Source organism: Heterocephalus glaber, unplaced genomic scaffold (assembly GCF_053883595.1).
Source record: "Heterocephalus glaber isolate CG9 unplaced genomic scaffold, H.glaber_assembly_v1.0 deba00001689, whole genome shotgun sequence".
Taxonomy (NCBI): domain Eukaryota; kingdom Metazoa; phylum Chordata; class Mammalia; order Rodentia; family Bathyergidae; genus Heterocephalus; species Heterocephalus glaber.
The window spans coordinates 13701473-13723333 of NW_028258414.1; the positions used below are offsets into that span (position 1 = coordinate 13701473).

Here is a 21861-nt window from a genome sequence, read left to right on the forward strand (position 1 = left end):
CACCTCCAGCCAACAACCCGTCTTCTTTCTTTATCCAGCCAAACTTGTCTTCTTTCTGTGCTGCAAATGGGCCAAGAATCTTCCATCATCAGGGTCTGTGCACCTCTCCTTCCTTTGCCTTGGAATTCCTTTCTGGCCTGCACACTTCTTCATCCCCTTCCCCAAGCCAGCAACTGAACTTTTAGGTCTCATTTTTCAGAAAGACTTCTCTAGCCAATCAAGTTTAGATTGGATTCCCTTGTTGTTTGCTCTTAGTAGCCAATGTTTCTCTTTCTTAGCATTTACCACGATTCTAATGATACTGTTATGCTGTACTTTTCATTTTTTTTCTACTGTTGGCATAGGTAATACATCCACATAATATAAAATTCAAACTGTACAAAAGATATGAAGTCTTCTAATCCTTTGTACTTGATATCTAGTTTTCCTTTTTTGAAGTAACCACCTTTAGTATTTTGCTTTCCAAAAATATTTTGAGTACACAAGCAATTATGTACATAATGTTCCTCTTTATTTTGCCTTTTAAAAAATTGACATAGTATAAGGATTTTTCTGCTTTGTGTTTATCTGTTAATTAGGTATCCTGGCAATTCTTATCAATTTGTGAATAGTTGCCTCTTTATTTTTCACGTGCCATATAGAACCAACTTGGCATAATTTGACTTTTATTATTGGGTCTTTAGATTGTTTTCAGGCTTTGGTTTATTACAAACAATGCTGCATTGAATATCTGTGTATGTTAAGCAATTTCCCGTATCTATATCTATAGAATAAATTCTTCTAATTGAAATAATTGAGCTAAAGGTTATGTGCATTTTTTTTTGAGACAGGGTTCCGCTATGTAGTTCAGGTTGACCTCAACTCGCAGTGATCCTCCTGCCTCAGCCTTCAGGTGTGAGCCACCATGCTCATTGAAGTTACGTGCATTTTTAATTTGGGAGTTATTGCCAAACTGCTTTTAATGGAGCTTTACTGCGTCACATTCCCACTAGCGATGTGAAGAATGCATGTTTCCAATTACAACTGTATCCGGGAAAGTTTTCGTTCCTTGCCAACCTAAGAGATAGAAAATATCTCCTGTAAATATGGATGTGCAAGTTTTTTTCTTCCTTGCAGTTTTATTTTCATATGTTTGAGATTCATTTGTACTTAGTGAACTGTTTCTTCATAAACTTTGCTTTAATGACTGGCCCCCCTTCAAAGTCGTTCTTCGGGATGCAGAGATCCGGTCTACTTTGTTAATTCCGTAGTTCTGGGCGCCAGAATGAGGGTCAGAGAAATGACGTGGCTCAGGTCATGCAATGTCAAGGTCAGAAATCATATTTGATTCTAAAGCCCGCAACGTTTTTCCAATGGACAAAATAAGCACTAACTGACCAGCCTGCTGAGTAAGGTCAAACACCTTAAGTACGCTGGGTGCTTAGGCCGGTGGATGGAGGCGAAGACTTGTTTATTATCTACGGTCCCAATCGCTGTCTAGGCGGCTCTTCATCGTGAGGCCAGATTCCTTCTGAAATCTCTCGATTTATTTCCAATTCAAAACAAGATTCCGGAAGGATAAAGGAAGCTTGGATTGCGAGGGCGCAGCGGACGCCCAGACCCAGCGGCCAGCAGGTTTTTCCACACCGGAAATCACTCTGCCGCGCCGCTTCCTTCCGCTCGGAGATTTAGTTCCTGTCCTGCACAGGCTCCTCCCGGCGCTTTCTAGTACCCTGACTTCCGTTTGCCTGTTGCCTGGGCAACGATGACTTCCGGTTGCGCGTGGTGGGCGGAGCCAAGATGGCAGAGGAACGACGCAGGACGGTGAGTGCGGGGATTTTTTAGTGTGGGCATCAGCCGGCGGGGCATGACGGAGCTGGCCGGGCCGAGAAGCGGACTGGCTGGCGGCCTCTCGGGTTGCGTTCCAGAACCAGGTCGCTCCGCGTGCGGGAAGGAGGTTCGCGCCGGAAGCAGCTTTCTCCCAGCCCCGTCTGGTCCTCTTCGGGCTTGGAAGGGAGGCTCTGACACAGATGTGGAGACGTCTCTGGTAATCCTGGGTTAGGACTTTAAGGTGACACCGCCCGGGCCTCAGCGCCTGCGTTTCTATGCGGGTCCTTTTGGGAGCTCAGCTGGTCTGAGTGAGGGCTTGATGAGCTCCACGGATCTTCCTGCTACAGAGGATCCCAGAGGAACCCGGGACTACCCAGGAATGGGCAGTTAAATGTTTTAAGTATATGCGCTGCCGAAGCGACCACGGGGTATTTACATTTTTTAAAAATGGATATATCATAGCTGAGCGCAATGGCGCATCCCTGCCATCCCAGCACTGAGGGAGGCTGAGGCAGAAGGATCGCAAATTCGAGCCCAGCCCTGGGCAATTTAGCGATTTAGCGAGACTGTGTCTCAAAAAGTGAAAAAAGGGCTGGGAATATACAGTGGCTCAGTGTGAAGGCCCTGGGTTCAATCCTCAGTACTGCTCCCCCGGACATATAATTGTACATATTATGGTGTACAGTGTGATACATGGATACGGTGCAAAATGATTAAATCAGGATAATTAGCGTTTTCATTTCCTTAAATTTTTTTCATTGTGATTGGGAACCTTCACACTCCTTTCCATTTTGTTGTTGTTGTTTTGGGAATTGAATCCCGGGCCTTTGCACTGAGCTACACCCTCAGCCCTTTAATTTTTTGAGACAGAGTCTTGCTAAGTCCCTAAGTTGTCGAGGCTGGACTTGAACTTGTGATCTTCCTAGCTCAGTCTCCCAGAGTGCTGGAATTACAAACATGTGCCCTTGTGCTCAGGTTTTCTAGTTCTGTATAAAATGCATAATAAGTTATCAACTGCAGTGATCCCACTGTACTGTAGAACATTAGAATTTATTCCTCCTAATTGTATTAAGGCACTTGTCATTTAGCTTCCCTCTACCCCGCTTCACTCCTGTCCTTCCTAACAACCTCTGGAGATCCCCGTTCTCTCTACTTTGAGGAATTCAACTTTTTAAGGTTTCATATAGGAGCAAGAATATGCAAAGTTTGTCCTTCTGTGCCTGGCTTATTTCACTTACTATAATGCCTTCCATTTCTATCCATGTTGTTGTGAACGACAGATTTCTTTCATTTTTTCCTGGCAGAGTTATATTCCACTGTTTATACATAACAACATTTTCTTTCTTTTTCTTTCTTTTTTTTTTTTTTTTTGATACTGGGGATCAAACTCGGGACCTTTCGCTTGCGAGGCAGGCGGTAGAACCACTGAGCTAAATCCCCGGCCCAACATACCACATTTTCTCATCCACCTGTTTATCAGTTGTTGGATACCTGCACTGATTGCACATCTTGGTATTGTGGATAGTGCTCCAAAAAACATGGAGCGCAGGTGTCTTTAATATACTGATTTTATGTCCCTTGGGTATATCTCAGTAGTTCCATAGCATTTGTTCTATTTTTAATTTTTATTTTTTTGTACTGATGGTGAACTTGGGACCTTGCACTTGCGAGGCAGGTAGTGGCACCACTGAGCTAAGTCCCTGGCCCTCTATTTTTTTTTTTTTCTTGGTACCGGGGATTGAACTTGGGTCCTTGTGCTTGCGCAGCAGGCGGTAAAACCACTAAGCTAAATCCCTGGTCCCCTCTATTTTAAATTTGATTTATTTATTTATTTTTTATTTTTTGACAGTAGTTTTTTGTTTTGTTTTGTTTTGTTTTTTTTGGTGCCAGGGATCGAACTTGGGTCCTTGTGCTTGCGGGGCAGGCGTTGGCATAACTAAGCTAAATCCCTGGCCCAACAGTAGTAGTTTTTTGAAGTATATATCTGTTATTGGATCTAATTTCTATAGTTTCATTTGCTTTTATTGTTACATGACTTTAACATTTAAGCCTGAAGTTAACTAATTACTTCATTGTTGTCAAATTTATTGGTTGTGGTATTATATTATAGTAATTTCATCTTTTTAAGTTCTCACTGCATGGAAATTTGAATTTTTGTCTTGACTTGGAATTGGCCTTGCATCTTCTAATAAAATTTAAAAGACCCACCAGCCCCACCTTTAAATCTGTTTCCCATAAAAATGCAGCAGCAGCATATGGCAGCCCTATTCTAGTGCCAAAAAGCTGGAAACAAAGTAAATACCCACTGCCAAAGCACTGATATTTACATACTGTGGGAAACATTACATAGCCGTTAAAAGAAAGTTAGGCCGTGTATGTTGACTTGGAAGCATAAGAGCTAGAGCAGGGTGTAGTGGTGCATCCCTGTAATCCCAAGTGCTTGGAAGCCTGCACAGGAAGCCAGCTGGGAATACAAAGCAAGACCCTGCCTTGAAAAAATTGAAAATAAACAAAAGCTAGAAGTGAGGTAGACTGTGCGATCTTAATTCTGAAACACAAAGGAAACCATATATAGCTCTTTAGGTATAGATATATAGCTATGGAGAGGAGTCCAAAAGACTAAAACCTCACAGAGATTCCAGCATTACAAAAACAAACAAGCAGACATTTCATATAGAGGGAATTTTTAATGAATGAGTAAATTAAAATTAATACTACAGTCAAAGCTTGGAGACCAGAAGATACCCCAGCAAAACTGAGTGAAACCAGCTAAGTGTGGGGCACTGAGAAATTCTAATATAAAACCAAAATTACTTATGGATTCTCACCAGTCCCTTTGGGGGAAAACTGGGGACTGGTATTTATATTTATACTGAGTGGTTTAGTGTTGTTAAAAAAAAATTCAGGGCCAGGGATTTAGCTCAGTGGTTACGCTGCCTGTCTTGAAAGTGCAAGGACCCGAGTTTGATCCCCAGTACCAAAAAAAAAAAAAAAAAAAAATTCAACAAGCACATAGCTCTGGTTTCCATGATTGTACTTATAAAAATCTGTACAATGAAAAAAAAAAAGATTGTGGCCAAGGATTTAGCTCAGTGGTTCCGCTGCCTGCCTCGCAAGCGCAAGGTCTGGAGTTCAATCCTTGATGCCAAAAAAAAAATTTCTATAATGCCCTAATTCCCATTATTTAATATATTTATATGAATACTTATCTTGTAAAGTGAAGGATCAAAGCTTTCAAAATACAAACTAGCTGGAAGGGTGGCTCACGCCTGTAATCCCAGTACATGGGAGGCTGAGGCAGGAGAATTGCTTTGAGTTCCAGGCCAGACTGGGCTATATAGTGAGTTCAAGGCCAGCCTGAACTATATAGCAAGACCCTGTCTCAAAAGGGAGGGGGGCAGGGATTTAGCCCAGTGCCACTGCACCTGCCTTGCAAGTGTAAGGTCCTGAGTTCAATCCCTGGTACTGGGGTGGGGGTTGGGCAAAACCCACAAAATAAAAGTTACACTGCACTGGTTGGTCTGACTCAAATAATGCTTCATTCATATCAGGTGCTCCATGAATATTTGTTAGATGAATAAATGATCAGAGAACTACATAAAAAGTGACTGAGAAATAATTTATTCTGTATATATCTCAGCTCTGAATAAGATTGATGGGGGCTAATAAAATCTTTTTCCATCTCAATGTTCTAAAAAGCCTTTTGAGAACAAATTTGATTTTGATTTATGCAAAAAGGTTGTTTTCTGGCTCACAAAGATGGTTTTGGGGCCTTTAAGATTCTTTTTTTGTTTTTGTTTTTGTTGTTTTGAAACAGCCTCTATGTATTCGAGGCTGGTCTTGAACTCACTATGTAGCTCAAGCTGGCATCAAACTTGAGGTGATCCTCTTGCCTCAGCGTGGGGATCTGGGATTACAGGCATACAGGGCGTGGTCATGTGATAAAGTATGTGCCTATCAGGCATAAAGCCTAGATTTGATTACTAGCAATGCAAAAGAAAAATGATTCTTTTTTGTTTTTTTGGTACTGGGGATCGAACTCTGGACCTTGTGCTTGTGAGGCAGGCAGCGAAACCACTGAGCTAAATCCCTGGGAAGAAAGATTCTTTTTTGTTTTTTTGGTACTGGGGATCAAACTCTGGTCCTTGTGCTTGTGCAGCAGGCGGCAAAACCACTGAGCTAAATCCCTGGTCAAGAAAGATTCTTAATATGTTCCCTAAAGTTGAAAATATCCAGTTATATAAAAAAACAGGGTTCTTTAATATTTTCAAAGTAGTTTTGAGGAGCTGGGGTGTAGCTTAGTGGTAGAGCCCTTATCACTAATGAAAGGTCCTGCATTCAGTCTGCAGCACTTCAAAATACAAAACGAAACAACAAAAAGTTTTGTTGAGGTATAATACTCATACCATAAAATTTGACCATTTTAGAGTGCTGTTTACAGTTTGGTCATTAAAAATAACTTTGCATTCTTGTAAATGATTCTCCCATACTGACATCTGTTCTGTCTGATGTTATGTGTTGCTACTTGGATTTTCTTTTTGTTTCTGTTTTCCTCACCGGTCTATCCCCATCCTTTTATTTTTTATTTTTTTATTTTTTTGGAGGGTACCTGGGGTTGAACTCTTGGGACCCTGCGCTTGCAAGGCACGCAGCAGCACCACTGAGCTAAATCTCTGGCCTTTCCTTTTATTCTTTTCCCTTATAGTTTAGCTATGTGTTCGAAAAAAATAGCCTGCGTGTAGATATTTTTAAAAATCCATTCTCATACTCTGGTTTAAACTGGAGAATTTAATTTTCTCTTTCCTCTCTGCTTCTTTCATTGTTTGGAAGTTATATATTTTGTCATTCTTGAATACCAAAGAAATTTGAAAATACTATGTGTATTGGACTTAGAGTCCATACTCAAAAATAGGCACAGTATAAGAACCGTGAAATTCTCTCTCAGTGAGTCTAAAAATTTTCAAATTCTGGGGCCAGGGATTTAGCTCAGTGTTTTCGTCGCCTGCTGCGTAAGCACAAGGACCGGAGTTCAATCCCCGGTACCAAAAAAAAAAAAAATTTCAAATTCTGAAAGTCTTTTACATTTGCTTTTGTTCTTGAAAGTTAGTTTTGATAGGTATAAGAATGTAGGTCAGAGATTGTGAAACTTTTTTTTCCTTTGTAAAAAGTCAGGTAATAGGCCGGGGATTTAGCTCAGTGGTTCCGGTGCCTGCCTCGCAAGCGCAAGGTTCCGAGTTTGATCCCTGGTACCAAAAAAAAAAAAATAGTCAGATAATAATATTTGGGCTTTGTGACCTATATGGTCTTTAGTAACTAGTGAATTCTGTTGTTGTAATACAAAAGGAACTGTAGGCAATACATAAACATACAAGTATGGCTGTGTTTTGTTAAAATTTTATTTGTAGATACTGAAATTTGACTTTTAAATAATTCCCATGTATAAAAAATATTTAAAAATACATTTTGCCAAGTAGGGTGGTACACACTTGTAATCCCAGCATTTAGTAGTTGAGGCTGGAGGTTTGGGAGCTCAGGGTCAGCCTGGGCTACATGGTGAGAGCCTGTCTCAAAAAACAAAACACATAGACACACACACACACACACACACACACACACACGAATACACACGAACATGATGTGTTTGACCTGTAGGTCATAGTTTGCTGACTTCTGGTCCCTGTGAATATTCATTTTATGTAGTACCTGACATTTAGAGTAGTATTCTCATGCTGTCTTAATGGGATACTGAGAGAAGTCAGCTCTCAGTCTTATTGTTCTTTCTTTGAGGTAACCTGGTGGTATATTTATTCTTTTGCTGCTTTTAGGAATTTCATGTGTGTGTGTGTGTGTGTAGGTATAGTGCTGGGCCTCATACATGCTAGGCAAGCACTGTACCCATGAGCAACCCCCTGGCCCTTAAGTATGTCTTAAGTTCCCTCTGCTGTACCTAAGTATGTGTTTATTTTCATTTCACCTGCTTCAGATTTGTTGCATAACCAGAATCTAAAAATTAGTGTCGCTTTTTATTTCTAGAAAAATTCCAGCCATTATTTTTGCTTATATTATGATATATATAAAATAGGAAGTTGGTATAAAAATCCACCTAGAGACTTTCTAGAAGGTTTAGGTTAATAGAGTGTCTCACTCCTAGAACTGACTGCTAGATGCTTTCTGTGTAGGTACCTTACATCTTCCTTTATCAAATAGAGATCACCTTTCTTGTATGGCTGCTGATAAGCACAGCATTAACTGTAATACTAGTAGTTTTTTTTGTTGTTGTTACTGAGGATCGAACTCAGAATGTTGCGCTTGTGAAGCAGGCAGCTGCAATACTAATATTTTGTTTGTTTTGTTTTTTGGTACTGGGGATTGAACTTGGGACCTTGGGCTTGCACAGCAGGCGCTGGAGCCACTGAGTTAAATCTCCGGCCCTGCAGTACTAATTTTTTTTTTGTTTTGGTACCGGGAATCGAATTCGGGTCCTTGTGCTTGCAAGGCAGGCGGTGGAACCACTGAGCTAAATCCCCGGCCCTGCAATACTAATATTAAACGTTTAAGAACTCAGTGCTTTATAACATTAATGCACACATTATTCATTATAATTTTGTACAGTATAAATGCACATTATAAATATTTACTATAAATATGTATTATACATTTGTAGTTTGGGTAGCAAAGGTATACTTGGTATTTGTTTTTTAAATCATACTGAAGTATTCTTTGTACTTGTATGCATTTAATAGACTAACAGCATGACTGATAGTTACTCTTGTTATTTGAATGTATCTTTAAATTAGTAGGCTTTTGGGCCGGGGATTTAGCTCAGTGGTTCCAGTGCCTGCCTTGCAAGCGCAAGGTCTCGAGTTCGATCCCTGGTACCAAAAAACAAACTAAGCTAGTAGGCTTTCTGGGTCCTTTAACATACCACAACTGTCATTTCAGAGAACTCAGTTTCCTGCATCTGCTGAATCTCAAAAACCCAGCAAGAAAAAAGGTCTGTATGCAGTTTTGTTGTAATGTATGTATTTGCACAGACTTCTCTGTCTCCTTGATCCTTTTTGTTTCTTCTATTGTACATGGATTACAGCTTTTAAAAATGTGACTATTAGGAAAAGCAGTACTAGTCCAAATGTTATGTCATATCTAGCTTTTATTTTATGGGGTTTTTAGCTGTTAACCACCTGTGAACGTATTTAAACGGGGTTTGATTATCCTGTGTGTACTGATTTTTCTATTTGTGGAATAAACACTCTGAAGTCTCATTGCACAAATCAGTTTGGCCTCAAATGATCTCATTATTTGTTAAAATAAGCATGAGATTTTATCAAAATTGAGTCTTGAAAACCTAACTAGGTAAAGATCTCTGCTGCAAAGAGCTGTGTTTATAGCCATAGAGATTTGAGCACATGTTTTGTTTAGGGGAACAGACGTCTTTCATTCATTTGCCTATTCAGTCTTAGGGTTTCTGTCAGGTTGCTGGTGACATTAAATGTTCTTCCGTGTCTGATTGATTGGGTGTCTCTGCTGTGCATTGGGCATTAGAGAAACAGTTGAACTTTGTTTATAGCAGAAAAGACATTAGTTCATTCATCTGTGGATCTATGGCTTTTAATATTTTTAGAAGAAACCAAGGCTTGCCAAGGGTGTTGGGTGTAGTTCTGGTCTGTATTCCTGAGTTGCCTATCTTTCCACAGCATGTCTGTCTGTGAAGAGTCTTAGTTGATTTTGTCAATAAATTGTTTAGTTTACTTGGAGCATTTCTGTCACTTTTTTTTTTTTTGGTACTGGGGATGGAACTTGAGTCCTTCTGCTTGCCAGGCAGGCAGTGAAACCACTGAGCTAAATCCCCGGCTCATCTCACTTTTTTTTTTGTTTTGAGACAGGGTCTTATAGCTCAGGCTGGACTTGAACTCATGGTGATCCTCCTGCCTCAGCCTTCTGAGGGCTGGGATTACAGGAGTGTGTCGCTTTGGTATCTGTCACTTCCTTTAGCCACCAGGGTGATTTGGCTCATCAGATGGGATTAGTGTGTACTGTGATTGTCTCTTCAGTGTTCAGCCTACCCTTCCTCTAGAGTCCAGTCCTATGGTTCAATTGCCAGCAGGTCTAGGAGAGGATTGAATACCAGTCGATAATTGGTCTGTGCCCAGTTCAGGTTAATGAGATGCAGAGTTCTTCGCTTTAGTGCCAAGAAGCATTTTATGTGCATTGCTACAGGGTCCCTTTCTCTTCCTCCTCCTCCTTCTCCTCCTCTTAGGTGCTGGGAGAATTGAACGTGGGGCTTCATGCTTGCTAGGCAAGCACTCTACCACTGAACTAATTCCCAGCCCTTCTCATCAGTTTTTCCTCCCGTCTCCATCCCTGAGCAACCGCTGTCTGATTTCTCATTATCAAAGTTTAGTTTTTCCTGTTCTCAAACCCCTCATATGTTTGAGGACTTACCTGGTTCTAGGAGCAGTGATAGGTATTGGGAATGCAGAGATAAATAGGGCATGGATTCCTCCCTCAGGGAATGGAGAACATAGAGAACATAGAGAACACAGAACATAGAGAATAGAAACAGTGTAGTAGATGCTTTCCTTTAAATTTAAGTATTTCCAGTTTCTTCAATTCTCTTTTTTTTTTTAACGTGAGACAGTTAGAACTCCTTTGCCATAATTGCCTTGGTCTGGTGAAACTTGGGGTCGGTCCCTCCTGGCGGTTCAGAGTTCAGGGCTAAATAGACTCTGCCCTGCACGTCGTGAACAGGGCCACATGGGATATCAGGATGATAACATGTTGGATCTTTTCTCATGTGGACCTTTTGTTTCTCCTCTCCATCTCCAGGCTGTGTTGACTTTGGGCAGCTGTTTCACTAATTCTAGGGTTCATCCTGTTGCTCAGTGCTGGGGACCCTTCACGTGTGGCACGGCCCCTCAGATGTCAAAGGCGTAACTTGTCCATGACTTCTGCCTTCTGCAGACTATTGCTGTGGTAAAAATATACTGATTGAAATTTGGAATATTGTCCCAACTTTGTATTCCTGGAATAAATGCCAGCTGGTCATGACGCATTGCCTTTTTAAAATATTGCCAGATTCAGTCCAGTAATACTTCATTAAGTATTTTTACATCTGTGTTCATGGGAGATGGTGGTCTGTTTTTTGTTTTTTTTGGTGCTAGGAATCAAACTTAGGACTCTGTGCTTGTGAGGCAGGTGTGGCATCACTGAGCTACATCCCCAGCCCTGGTCTGTCGTTTACTTCCTCTGTGCCTGTATCTGTTTTTTTTGTTTGTTTGGGTTTTTTTGGTACCAGGGATCGAACTCTAGACCTTGCCCTTGCGCAATAGTTGCTGGAACCACTGAGCTAAATCCCCAGCCCGTGCCTGTAGCTGTTTTTGAGATGGGGGTTAATTCAGTCTTCATAGAATGAGAGGGGACCTGTTCTTCTGTCTTCCGCAGGATTTTTATGTAGAATTGGTGGTGTTTTTTTCATACATGTTTTCTAGATGTTACAATGAAGCAGTCCTGGCTTGGATTTTTTCCTTATTGGGAGGTTTTAAGATGCAAATTAAGTTTATTTTAATTCTGTCCAAATTTACTTCATTAAGTAGATGTAGAACTGTTTAGAGTATCTTCTTTCTTTCTTTTCTTTTTGGTACTGGAGTTTGAACCCAGGGTCTTTGCACTGAACTACATCCCCAGGACTTTTATTTATGTGTAATTTTTTCTTTTTTATTGATATATGTTTGCAGTACATAATTATATTTGTCTTGGGGAATTGGTACATATACATATTGTATCTTAATCAACTTTACTTCTTGCTTGCTTGCTTACTTTCCTTCTTTCTTTCTTCCTTTTCTTTTCTTTCTTTCTTTCTTTCTTTCTTTTCATACTGGGGATCAAACTCAGGACCTTGCGCTTTCGAGGCAGGCGCCAGAACCACTGAGCTAAATCCCCAGCCCTATTTATTTTTTTTTAAGTTTTTGAGACAGGGTCTTGCTAAGTTGCCCAGGGTTGGCTAGAACTTGGGTCTTCCTGCCTCAGCCTCTTGGAGTGCTGGGATTATAGGTGTGTGGCAACATCCCTGGCTCAGGCTGTTTCTTTAGAGAGAGCTTTGGTGATGTTTTTCAGATTTATTGGCATAAAATTTATAATCTTGTATTTTGCTGTAGGATCTAAAATGGTGTTCCCTCATTTATAATTTTGGTAATTTATATCCTGTTTGGTTTTTTGCTTGTTTTTTTCTTTTTGAGACAGCGTCTCACTATATAGTTCAGGCTGGCTTTGAACTCACTATGTAGCCCAGGCTGGTGTTGAACTCGAAGGAATCCTTGTGCCTCTGCCTCCCAAGTACTGAGATTACAGGCCTATACCACCACACCTGGCTATAAACTCATTTAAAAAATTTTTTTTTTTCTTGGTACTGGGGATCGAACTCTGGACCTTGTGCTTGAGAGGCTGGCAGCAGCACCACTGAGCTAAATCTCCAGCCCTTAAATGTTCTTTTTAATTAACACAAAATAACTGTATATATTTGTGATCTTCTGTACAGTGTGATATTTCAGTGTAAATAGATAGTATGTAATGATCAAAGCAGCATAGTTAGCATTTTATTTTGTTATTGTTTATGTTTGGAGCCTTTGTGCTTGTCTCTTCTAGTTCATCATTAAATGTACAATATATTATCATAAACTACAGACACCTACTATGCTACATGAAGAACATTAGAACTTATTCCTCTTTTTTTTTTTGGTACTGGGGATTGAACTCGGGACCTTGCACTTGCAAGGCAGGCAGCAGAACCACTGAGCTAAATCCCCGGGTGAACTTATTCCTCTTAATTGTATTTTGGTACTCATTTTTAGAGATCTCAGATGATTGATTTTAGATCTTTTATCTTTTCTGAGGATTTAGAACTCTATTTCGCTCTAAGCACTGCTTACCTGGCTCATACACATATCATGTGTTATTTTAGACTATTTTTTGCAATACTGCAAATATTTTTAAACTTTTACACAATTCCAACTACTTTATCATTTTCCTAAGACCTCTCCTTTGGGCCCTGTACTAAGAAAGGACTCAATAAATTTCTGTGTATCTGGGGATAGTCCAGATACCACCCTGTTGTGTATCAGTTTGTAACTCCTTTGTAGCCAGAGAATCTCTTTTCCACAGTGTGGCCCATGTTGATGAATGTTCTTTATGTGTTTGAAAATAACGCATGTTCTTTTCTTTTCAGAAGGGAGCGTTTATGTCAGTTGCATTAGGTTGGCTGGCAGAGTTGTTCTGTGTACTGATGCTCTTCCTGACACAGATATTGAGCACCTTAATTGCGGAAGAATGTTGAAGTACAGTACATATCAGAGGCAGTTTGGGATTTGTCTTTTTTTTACTTTCAGTTCTATCTGTTTTTGCTTGTGTACATTAAAGAACTGTGCTTGCATATACATTAGGATTGTAAAACTTCTTGGTGCATTGACCCTTTTGCCATTATTTAATAGGTCTCTCTAATGCCTGATAGTCTTATTTGAAGTCTAGTTTAATTGAACGATTCCCCTTTTTTTTGGTGTTTTGAGACAGTCTCACTATGTAGTTCAGTCTGGCCTTGAACTCACTGTGTAGCCCAGGCTAGCCTCAAATTCGCAGCAATCCTCCTGCCTCAGCTTCCTGAGTGTTGGGATTATAGGTGTGCACCACCATGCCTAGCAAAATTCACTAAAAAAATTTTTTGTGTGTGTGTGCTGAGAATCAATCCCAGGCTCTCATATATGCTAAGCAGGTGCTACATCCCCAGCCCAGATTCACCTTTTGTAAATACAAAGTTCTGGGTGCTTTGATAATGAAATTGTCATGTAACCACCATTACAATAATGAAGATATAAAAGTTTGATTGCCCCTCCTCAGAGTTTGGTTGACTCTGTAGTAAATCATTTCTTTCATTTCCATTTGCAGGCAGCCACTGATCTATTTTTTTCTTCGTATGGTTTTGCCTTTTCCCAGATGTCATACAAACAGAGTCATATGTAAACTTTTGAGTAGCTTTTCTTTTTTTGGTACTGGGGATCAAACTCGGGTCCTTGCGCTTGCGGGGCAGGCGGCAGAACCACTGAGCTATATCCCTGGCCTTGAGTAGCTTTATAAACCTGGTGTGATGTTTTGAGATTTATTCCTCGTGTTGTATGCTTGAGTTTCTTTCTTTTCTTTTCTTTTCTTTTTTGGTACCAGGGAATCAAACTCAGAACCTTGTACTTTTGAGGCAGGTGTGGTGGCACTGAGCTAAATCCCTGGCCCCGAGTTTCTTTTTGTTGATGGGTAATAGCTGTATGCACGTCCCATGGCTTATTCCTGTACCCACCAGCGAAGCACGTCTGAGTGTTTTTCAGCTTTTGGCTTTTAAGTAAAAGCTTCCATATTCACCTGGAGTTGTTTGCCTGAATGTAAGTTTTCATTTCACTTGTACTAAGGACCTTAAGAGTTGAGTGCCAGGTGGTGTTGAGCATATATTTAACTTTATTAGAAAATCCCAAACTGTTTTCCAAAATAACTAGGCCTGGGCCAGGGATTTAGCTCAGTGGTGCTGCTGCGTGCCTCGAAAGTGCAAGGTCCTGAGTTCAAACCCCAGTTCCAAAAGAAAAAAAAAACAGCTAGGCTGTGTTTTATTTCAACCTGCATTGTATGAGAGTTTAGGTTTCTCACCATCGTTGTGAACACATCGTATCATCAGTATTCTGGAAAGGCTATTCTAGTGGACATACAGCAGTGTCCTGTGGGTTTAACTTGCATTTTCTTAATTGCTGTTCATGCCAGGCATCTTTTTAGATGCTTCCCTGTGATCCTTGTTTCTCCTTTGGTGGTGTGTCCAAACCATTGCCCATTTAAAGAAAATAGCTGTGCACCACGGTGTTCGATTGTCCAGCTACTTGGGAGGCTGAGGCAGGAGAACAGCCAGCCGTTTTGATGAAGATAAACTTTGATTCATACTTCTTACATAAAATTAACACCAAATAGGTTGGAGATCTAAATGTAAAATATGCAAATATTAAAAGAAAATATTGAAGGGCCAGGGATTTAGCTCAGTGGTGCCGCTGCTTGCCTTGCAAGCGCAAGGTCCCGAGTTCGATCCCCAGTACCAAAAAAAAAAAGGCACAATGAGAAAGGACAAACAGAAGAAATAAATATGGAGTAAACATATTTGCAACGTATATCACAGATAATGACTACAATCCCTAATAGATAAATAACTCAAAATCGAAGGGGAAAAAAGATCAAAAACCTAATTAGAAATAGTAAAACACAGTCACAATTTACACACATACACATGCGCATGACCTTTGGGCATATGAAAAATGTTCATTTCAGAATAAAAAATTCAAATTAAATCTACGCTAAGGTGTCACTTTTCACCTATGAGGGTAGCTGAAATTGAAAATTAGGACTGAACATTCAGTTTTGGGGGCTGTGGAAAATAATCGCTGTCTTATATTGGCGGTGGGAATCTAAATTGTTAAAGCTAATACGGTGGAGAGTTCGGCAATATCTAATAAAACTGTATGTGCTTGTCATTGTCGTCTTTTTGTGTATGTATGTATGTGTGTGTTTGTTTTCTCACTCATAATTCACATTTCCAGGTCTTATTCTTGCAGCTATATCTTTGTCGGTACACAGACCTGTTGCAGTATTGCTGTTTACATCGTTGTCTCTCTCCTCTGCCTGGTATTGGGAAGGGCCTCCTCCTCCTCCTGGCTGGCTTCCATGGCTCTGGCTGGGTCCGAAGGCGGGAGGAGGCCGAAGCCAGCAACCCCATCTGTGCTTGGGGGCGTGGAGGAGGGTCCGGCTCTGGAAGCTTCTCTCTGCTGCTTTTGCCGGCAGGCCAGTTTTGTTTTCAGCTTCCTCCCATAACTCCAGCCCTTAGTAGGAGTTGCTGCATGTCCCTTCATCCTTCCAGCCTTGGGGCTTTGGTGACTTCTTGCCCTACCCAGCTCAGATGAGTCCCACTGGTTCCTGTCAGGCCTCTCATTTCCCCTCCACCTGTTCACTCCAGCAGTGCCCTGTTTGAAATCCTCAAGTGCTCTCTGTGTTTCCTCCTGATGCTCTCACTGATTCAGAGCTCAAAACAATAACAGTAAAAATGTCCTATCTTTACATTCTTGTCAAGCTTTGTCATGTTTTGATATCTCACATATTATACTGCGATAGAGAAGTCAAAATTCCTGTTGGGCATGAGAAAGTTAACATTTGTCGAATGGCTACTTCCAGGTTTTTCATGTTTTCCAGTGAAAATCACAGGGGGAACATGAAGGCCCAGAGAGGCGGAATAGCTTACCTGGGGCCTGTGAAGGCTGCTGCTGGATCACAGCATGTTCCACACCTAAAAACTGTCGTGTGTACAGGCAGCTGCTCCTGAGAGGGACCCTTTACCAAAGAGGGCTTTACGTGCAGGGTTTTCACAGAAGCCTTAGTCACTTCAGGAACATTTGTGACTAGAACTTGGAACCACAGTCAATTTCTGCTTGGCCCTCGTGTCACCTGCACAGCAGCCCTGGCATTGGCCATGTGAAGGTTTGCGTGAGGGCTGCTCTGGAGGACTTGGCACCTGAGACACGGCACGGTAGGAAAGAACTCAGTAACAGAATTGTTTCAGGAAGAATGTCTGGAAGGAAGAAAGATGGTGAGCACGTGTCACAGAAGAGTGGAATTTTCCAGGGTGCCAACCTTCTGCTGCCTGGGGGGTGGCAGAGGGGCAGTGCTGGAGCTGGGGACAGGAAAGAGGCCTCTTTTCCAACCACCTGGAAAGGGGTCACCTGTGTCCCCTCCTTGGCCACTGCCTGCTCTCTGTGCTTACAGGGGCTCCTCGGGCAGCACTGGAGATGCCTCCTGTGCTCTGACACAGACTGGAGGCTCCAGCCTCAGAGTACATGTCAGCAGTGTTGTGTGGATAGAGGGATTGCGGTGAGCGATGTTGGGGAATACTGGAGAGGCAGCTTTTACATTCACAGGTAAATGCGAACTAGCTTGAGCGTATGGAGACTCTAAGGGCTTCTAAGTTGTCCTCAATCCCCTCATCTTTGAGAACAACTAAATACTAATGGTAATAAACACAAGAGCAGTAACAGTAGCTGTAGTTTCTTTTGGGCTTCCTTGTAGCAGGTACTGTTTCCAGCCTCCTTCTGACCTTCCTGCTTAAATTAAGGTTAACCCCAGGCCCTGCACTCCATCCTCATGCCTGGCTTTGTCTTTCTCCCAAGTGTCCCTTAGTAGCACCTGTCAGCGTGCTGCCCTGTGAGCTCCCTGGAGGCCAGAGCACTTTGGCTCAGTTCTGAGTCCCCGGTGCCCACGATGGTGCCTGGCCTGTGGCAGGCACTCAGGAGTGCTGGTTGAATGAATGAGTCTTAACCTCACAGATGAGGAAACTGTATTTCCCAAGGTCCCATAGTTGATGTTAGGAGAATTATGGCAGAATGAAACGACGCTAAATTCTGGGCCTCCTTACAAAAGGAATATTTTTTTTCCTGTCCTTACCCAGGGAATACAAAAGAAGACTCATTTTTTGTAAGATTTTCATAAAAGGCGAGACCTGAAAGTTTACATTTTGGCAGATCACGGTGGTGCACACCTGTAACTGCAGCACTGGGAGGCTGAGGCAGGAGGATCACTGAGAGTTCCAGGCCAGCCTGGGTTACACAGTGAGTTCAAGGCCAGCCTGAACTCCATAGTGAGACCACTGCTCAGGAAGCTGCGTGCCCCAGAATTCTTTGTTACGGTGCACTTCTTTGTCACTTTACACATAGATGTCCATCTTTTTATTTATTTGTTTATTTACTTTTTAAGTACTGCCAAGTGAACCCAGGGCCTTTGCACTGAGCTACATTTGTAGCCATTTTTAATATTTATTTTTATTTAGAGACAGGGTCTCACTGAGTTGCTAAATTGCCCAGGCTGGGCTTGAATTAGTGATCCTTCTGCCTCAGCTTTCCAGAGTGCTGGGATTATAGGCATGTATCACCACACCTGGCTATTCACACATCTTTTTTTTTTTTTTTCAAAGGGGAAAAGGTTTATTTGGCTTACAGTTCATAGAGGTTTCAGTCCATAATTGGCTGGCTCCAAAGGAGGGCGGCAGAGGAGCAACAGTTCATGGCAGGCAGAAGACAGCAAAAGCAACAAGAGGATATTCACACATCTTTAATTTTAGTGATCTGTGTGGCTAGTAGGAAAAATTTAATTTTGGAAGTGGTTAGGCAGAATGAGAAAAAGGCTAAGACACAGAAGGAAGGAAACAAGACTAGAAGGGTGTTCTACTAAAAATATAGGTGACTGGAAGGTGAAAGGTCAGTTGGCTAAAAATGTATATTTTTTTCCTCCAGCGTACAGAATCATATCCATACATTGTGTCATAATTCCATTTTGCAAATGCACTGAAGGTTCCTACTCCTGGGAAGAGTGAGGAGCACTACTCCTGACTTTTGTGCTGGGGCAACATTACTCTGGGTCACAAGAAGCTTCTTTTTACTTCCTGTCAGATTATGGACATAGGGGTCTTAGGTTTGCTGTGGGCTGTTTCTTCTTAGGTTCTGGGACATCAAGAAATTGGTTACAAATCATTGCCCTTTCTTCCCTTGCTCTCTTTCTTTTACATTTTTTTTTTGTATCGCGGATCGAACTTGGGTCCTTATGCTTTGGCAGGTGGCAAAACCACTGAGCTAAATTCCCAGCCCTGAAGTTTCATTTTTATCTTTTCCAATCCTGTTCCTCCCTCTTCTTTCCTCAAGGTCTTTACTCCCTGAGGTGGACATGGTTCCTTCTCCTCCTTGGTACCATGGAATTTTACCTGTATCTTACATTTTTTTTTTTGTACCAGGATCAAACTCAGGACCTTGAGCTTTTGAGGCAGGCAGAGGAACCACTGAGCTAACTCCCCAGCTGTATCTTACATTTTTGCCTTTCAATAGGCAAGTGACTGATTGTACCATTGTTTCTCAGTACCATTCCATGTTCAGTGACGCTGATGGTTTTCATTCTTGCTTCTCATTCCTGGGCAAGTCCACGATGTTCCAATTTGAGCTAGTTCTAAAAATCGCGTTTGACTAATTACAGAATTTTTTGGTATTCTGATCTATCAGGTATACCATTAACTGTGCTAAACAGATTCAGTTAGAATGTTCCTGAAATTAATCAGCCAGTGAGAGGGAGGACAACAGACAAAGGATGATGCTGTATGTTTTTCAGGCCATGCTGTCAGCTGAGAAACTGACAGATAAGCCACAAAAACTCATGAGAAACAATCGCATCTATCGTGTAATAGACAAGCGTTTCTGTGTGTTTCTGATCCACTATAACCTTAGGGCTAACACCATGAAGAAGTTAACCTGAGGTTGCAGTAGGTTTAGGGTTAGACATGGGAACAGTGCTGAAGGAGAAAATCTTAACGCTGACCATGTTGCTTTTGTGTCAAATGAACTCCCCAGTTCCGGAGGAGCCCATCTTGGAGAAGCTGAACTGGCTGATCCATCTGCACTACATCCGGAAGGACTATGAGGCGTGCAAGGTGAGCAGCTGCTTGGGGCAGCAGAGGGCAGCTGGCGGCAGGCAGCTGACTGTGTCCCTACGTTGTTGTTTAACATACTGTGGCCAGCACTGCTGACCAATCACCTCAGCGCCGCTGTGGCCTCAGTAAGCAGACGTTGACTGATGTCCCTGGCCTCCATCAGGTGTGCTTGGCCAGGTCACACTGCACGCTGTGGGACAGGTCCCTGTGGACCCACGAGTTTTCTCACATCACACCCAGCCGTCGGGCAGCCATTCTTGTGGTCTTCTTGGTGTCCTGAGGGAGTCTGTGGTCGATTCAGTGTGTCACCAGGGTTTTTACACCTTTGGATAGATAGCTGTGGTATTTCTTCTTCTTCTTTTTTTTTTATACCAGGGATCGAACTTGGGTCCTTGCGCTTGCACAGCAGGTGGCAAAACCACTGAGCTAAATCCCTGGCCCAGCTATGGTATTTCATTGAGTTTTATTTTATAATTCTCTTATGGTGAGGTTCATTATCATTTGCATATATATGTATTTGAGGCAGGATCTCCTTATTCAGTTCAGCCTGGCTTTGAACTATGTAGCCCAGGGTAGCCTTGAACTCATTCTACCTCAGCCTCCTGAGTGCTGGAATGACAGGTGTGCACCTCCATGCCTGGCTATATTTGTTTATTTATTTTTTATTTTTTGGGGCCGGGGATTTAGCTCAGTGGTTTCGCTGCCTGTTGCGCAAGCACAAGGACCCGAGTTCGGTTCCTGGTACCTAAAAAAAAAAAAATAATAATATTTTTTATTTTTTGGTACCGGGGATCGAACTTGGGACCTTGCGCTTTCGAGGCAGGCGCTGGAACCACTGAGCTAAATCCCCAGCCCTATGTTTGTTTACTTTTGAGGCAGGGTCTCACTGTGTAGTCGAGGCTGGCCTTGAACTCATGGTAGTCCCCCTGCCTCAGTCTCCCGGGTAGCTGGGATTACAAGGTATGCACCACCACACCCTACATCATCTGTATGTTTAAAATTTTTTCCTTTTCACCGTTTATATATTTGGTAGCAGATGGTAGTACTATTAACATGAAAAATACATCCTTATTGTTGTATTTTTTTAGCATTCAGAGCTTTGTAATGCTTCTAAGGTTGTAACTTTTTGGTGGTACTGGTGATTGAAGCTAGGGCCTTGCACATGCTAAGCAAGTGCTCTCCCACTCACTGAGCTACGCTCCTGGGCCTTTTTTGTAAAAGTTTAGTTTGAGACAGGATCTTGCTACGTTGGTCAGGCTGGGCTTGAACTTATGATCTTCCTGAAGTTGCCTTTCAGGTAGCTGGGATTCCCTGTGTGTACCATCCTGCCTGATTTGGGTTGTGGCTTCTAATTTATTCCTGTGGTAGTACACAGAACTGATGACATTTAGCAGTGCCATTAGGAATCTTGTTTTTTTTTGTGGTACTGGGGATTGAACTCAGGTGCTTTGCATTGAGTTGCATCCTAGCCCTTTTTATCATTGTTGTTGTTGTTGTTATTATTATTATTATTATTTTGGTACTGGGGATTGAACTCCGGACCTTGTGCTTGCAAGGCAGGTAGTGGAACCACTGAGCTAAATCCCCGGCCCTTGTTGTTGTTTTTATTATTTTTGATTATTTGAGACAGGGTCTCACTATGTAGTTCAGGCTGGCCTTGACCTCACAAAGATCCTCCTGCCTCAGCCTACCAAAGTGCAGGGATTATGGGCCATGCACCCCACTAGTGCAGTATGAATCTTGCAAGGGTGTCTTTCTTTTCGTCCTACAGTAGTACCTGTTCTGTGTTTTCCTTTTGATCACTTGTTTCTTACTTGACTTTTCTTCCTCTCCTTATTTCTTAAGATTGGGCATGCCCTGGGGCTTGGGATTTAGCTCAGTGTTACCACGCCTGCCTCGAAAACGCCAGGCCCTGAGTTCAATCCCCAGTACCCCAAAACACAAAACAAAACAAAACAAAACAAAACAAAAAAACATTTTGGGCCGGGGATTTAGCTCAGTGGTTCCGGCGCCTGCCTTGCAAGCCCAAGGTCCCAAGTTCGATCCTGGGTACCAAAAAAAAAAAAGATTAGGCATGCCCTGAAGTCCTGCTTTTGACCCCTTTCTCTGCCCAGACAATACACTTCCTCCTGACCCCCAGACAGGCCTGTCTCTCGCCTACTGGATGCTGCTGTGGCATTTCAGACTCAGCTTTCTGTAGCTGACTTTATCTGCTCCCTTCCAAAGCCATTCCTTCTGGGTCCTGTCTCATTGTTCACCGAGCTGTGATTGTCACAGTCCCTGTGCCGTGTTTGCACACAGATGGCCACAGCCTTCCCCCACCATCTTTTGGTGTTTTCTGCTTTCTCCTCTTCCTGCCTTGATCCTCACTATTTTAACTTTTTTTTTTTTCTTATGGGGGATCGAACTCAGGACCTTGTACTTGTGAGGCAGGTGGCGGAACCACTGAGCCAAATCCCCAGCCCAATCCTCACTATTTTAAATGACGACAAGAATTTTTCCACCATTCTCGCCTTTAATCTTGT

General features: G+C 42.1%; 1 protein-coding gene across 6 annotated transcripts in view; it reads left to right on the forward strand.

Annotated features, from left to right (window-relative positions):
• The first annotated feature begins 1636 nt into the window (after nt 1-1636).
• Bbs4 (Bardet-Biedl syndrome 4) overlaps nt 1637-21861 on the forward strand; it is a 42733-nt gene continuing 22508 nt past the window's right edge. For 2 of the 6 annotated variants that reach the window (XM_021236963.2, XM_021236964.2), the window contains exons 1-3: nt 1810-2026; nt 8752-8803; nt 19257-19336. In XM_021236963.2, the coding sequence (XP_021092622.1) occupies nt 1847-2026; nt 8752-8803; nt 19257-19336 (312 nt within the window). In that variant the 5' untranslated portion in view covers nt 1810-1846. The other 4 variants (XM_087198917.1, XM_021236965.2, XM_087198919.1 and 1 more) reach the window with 4 other exon arrangements.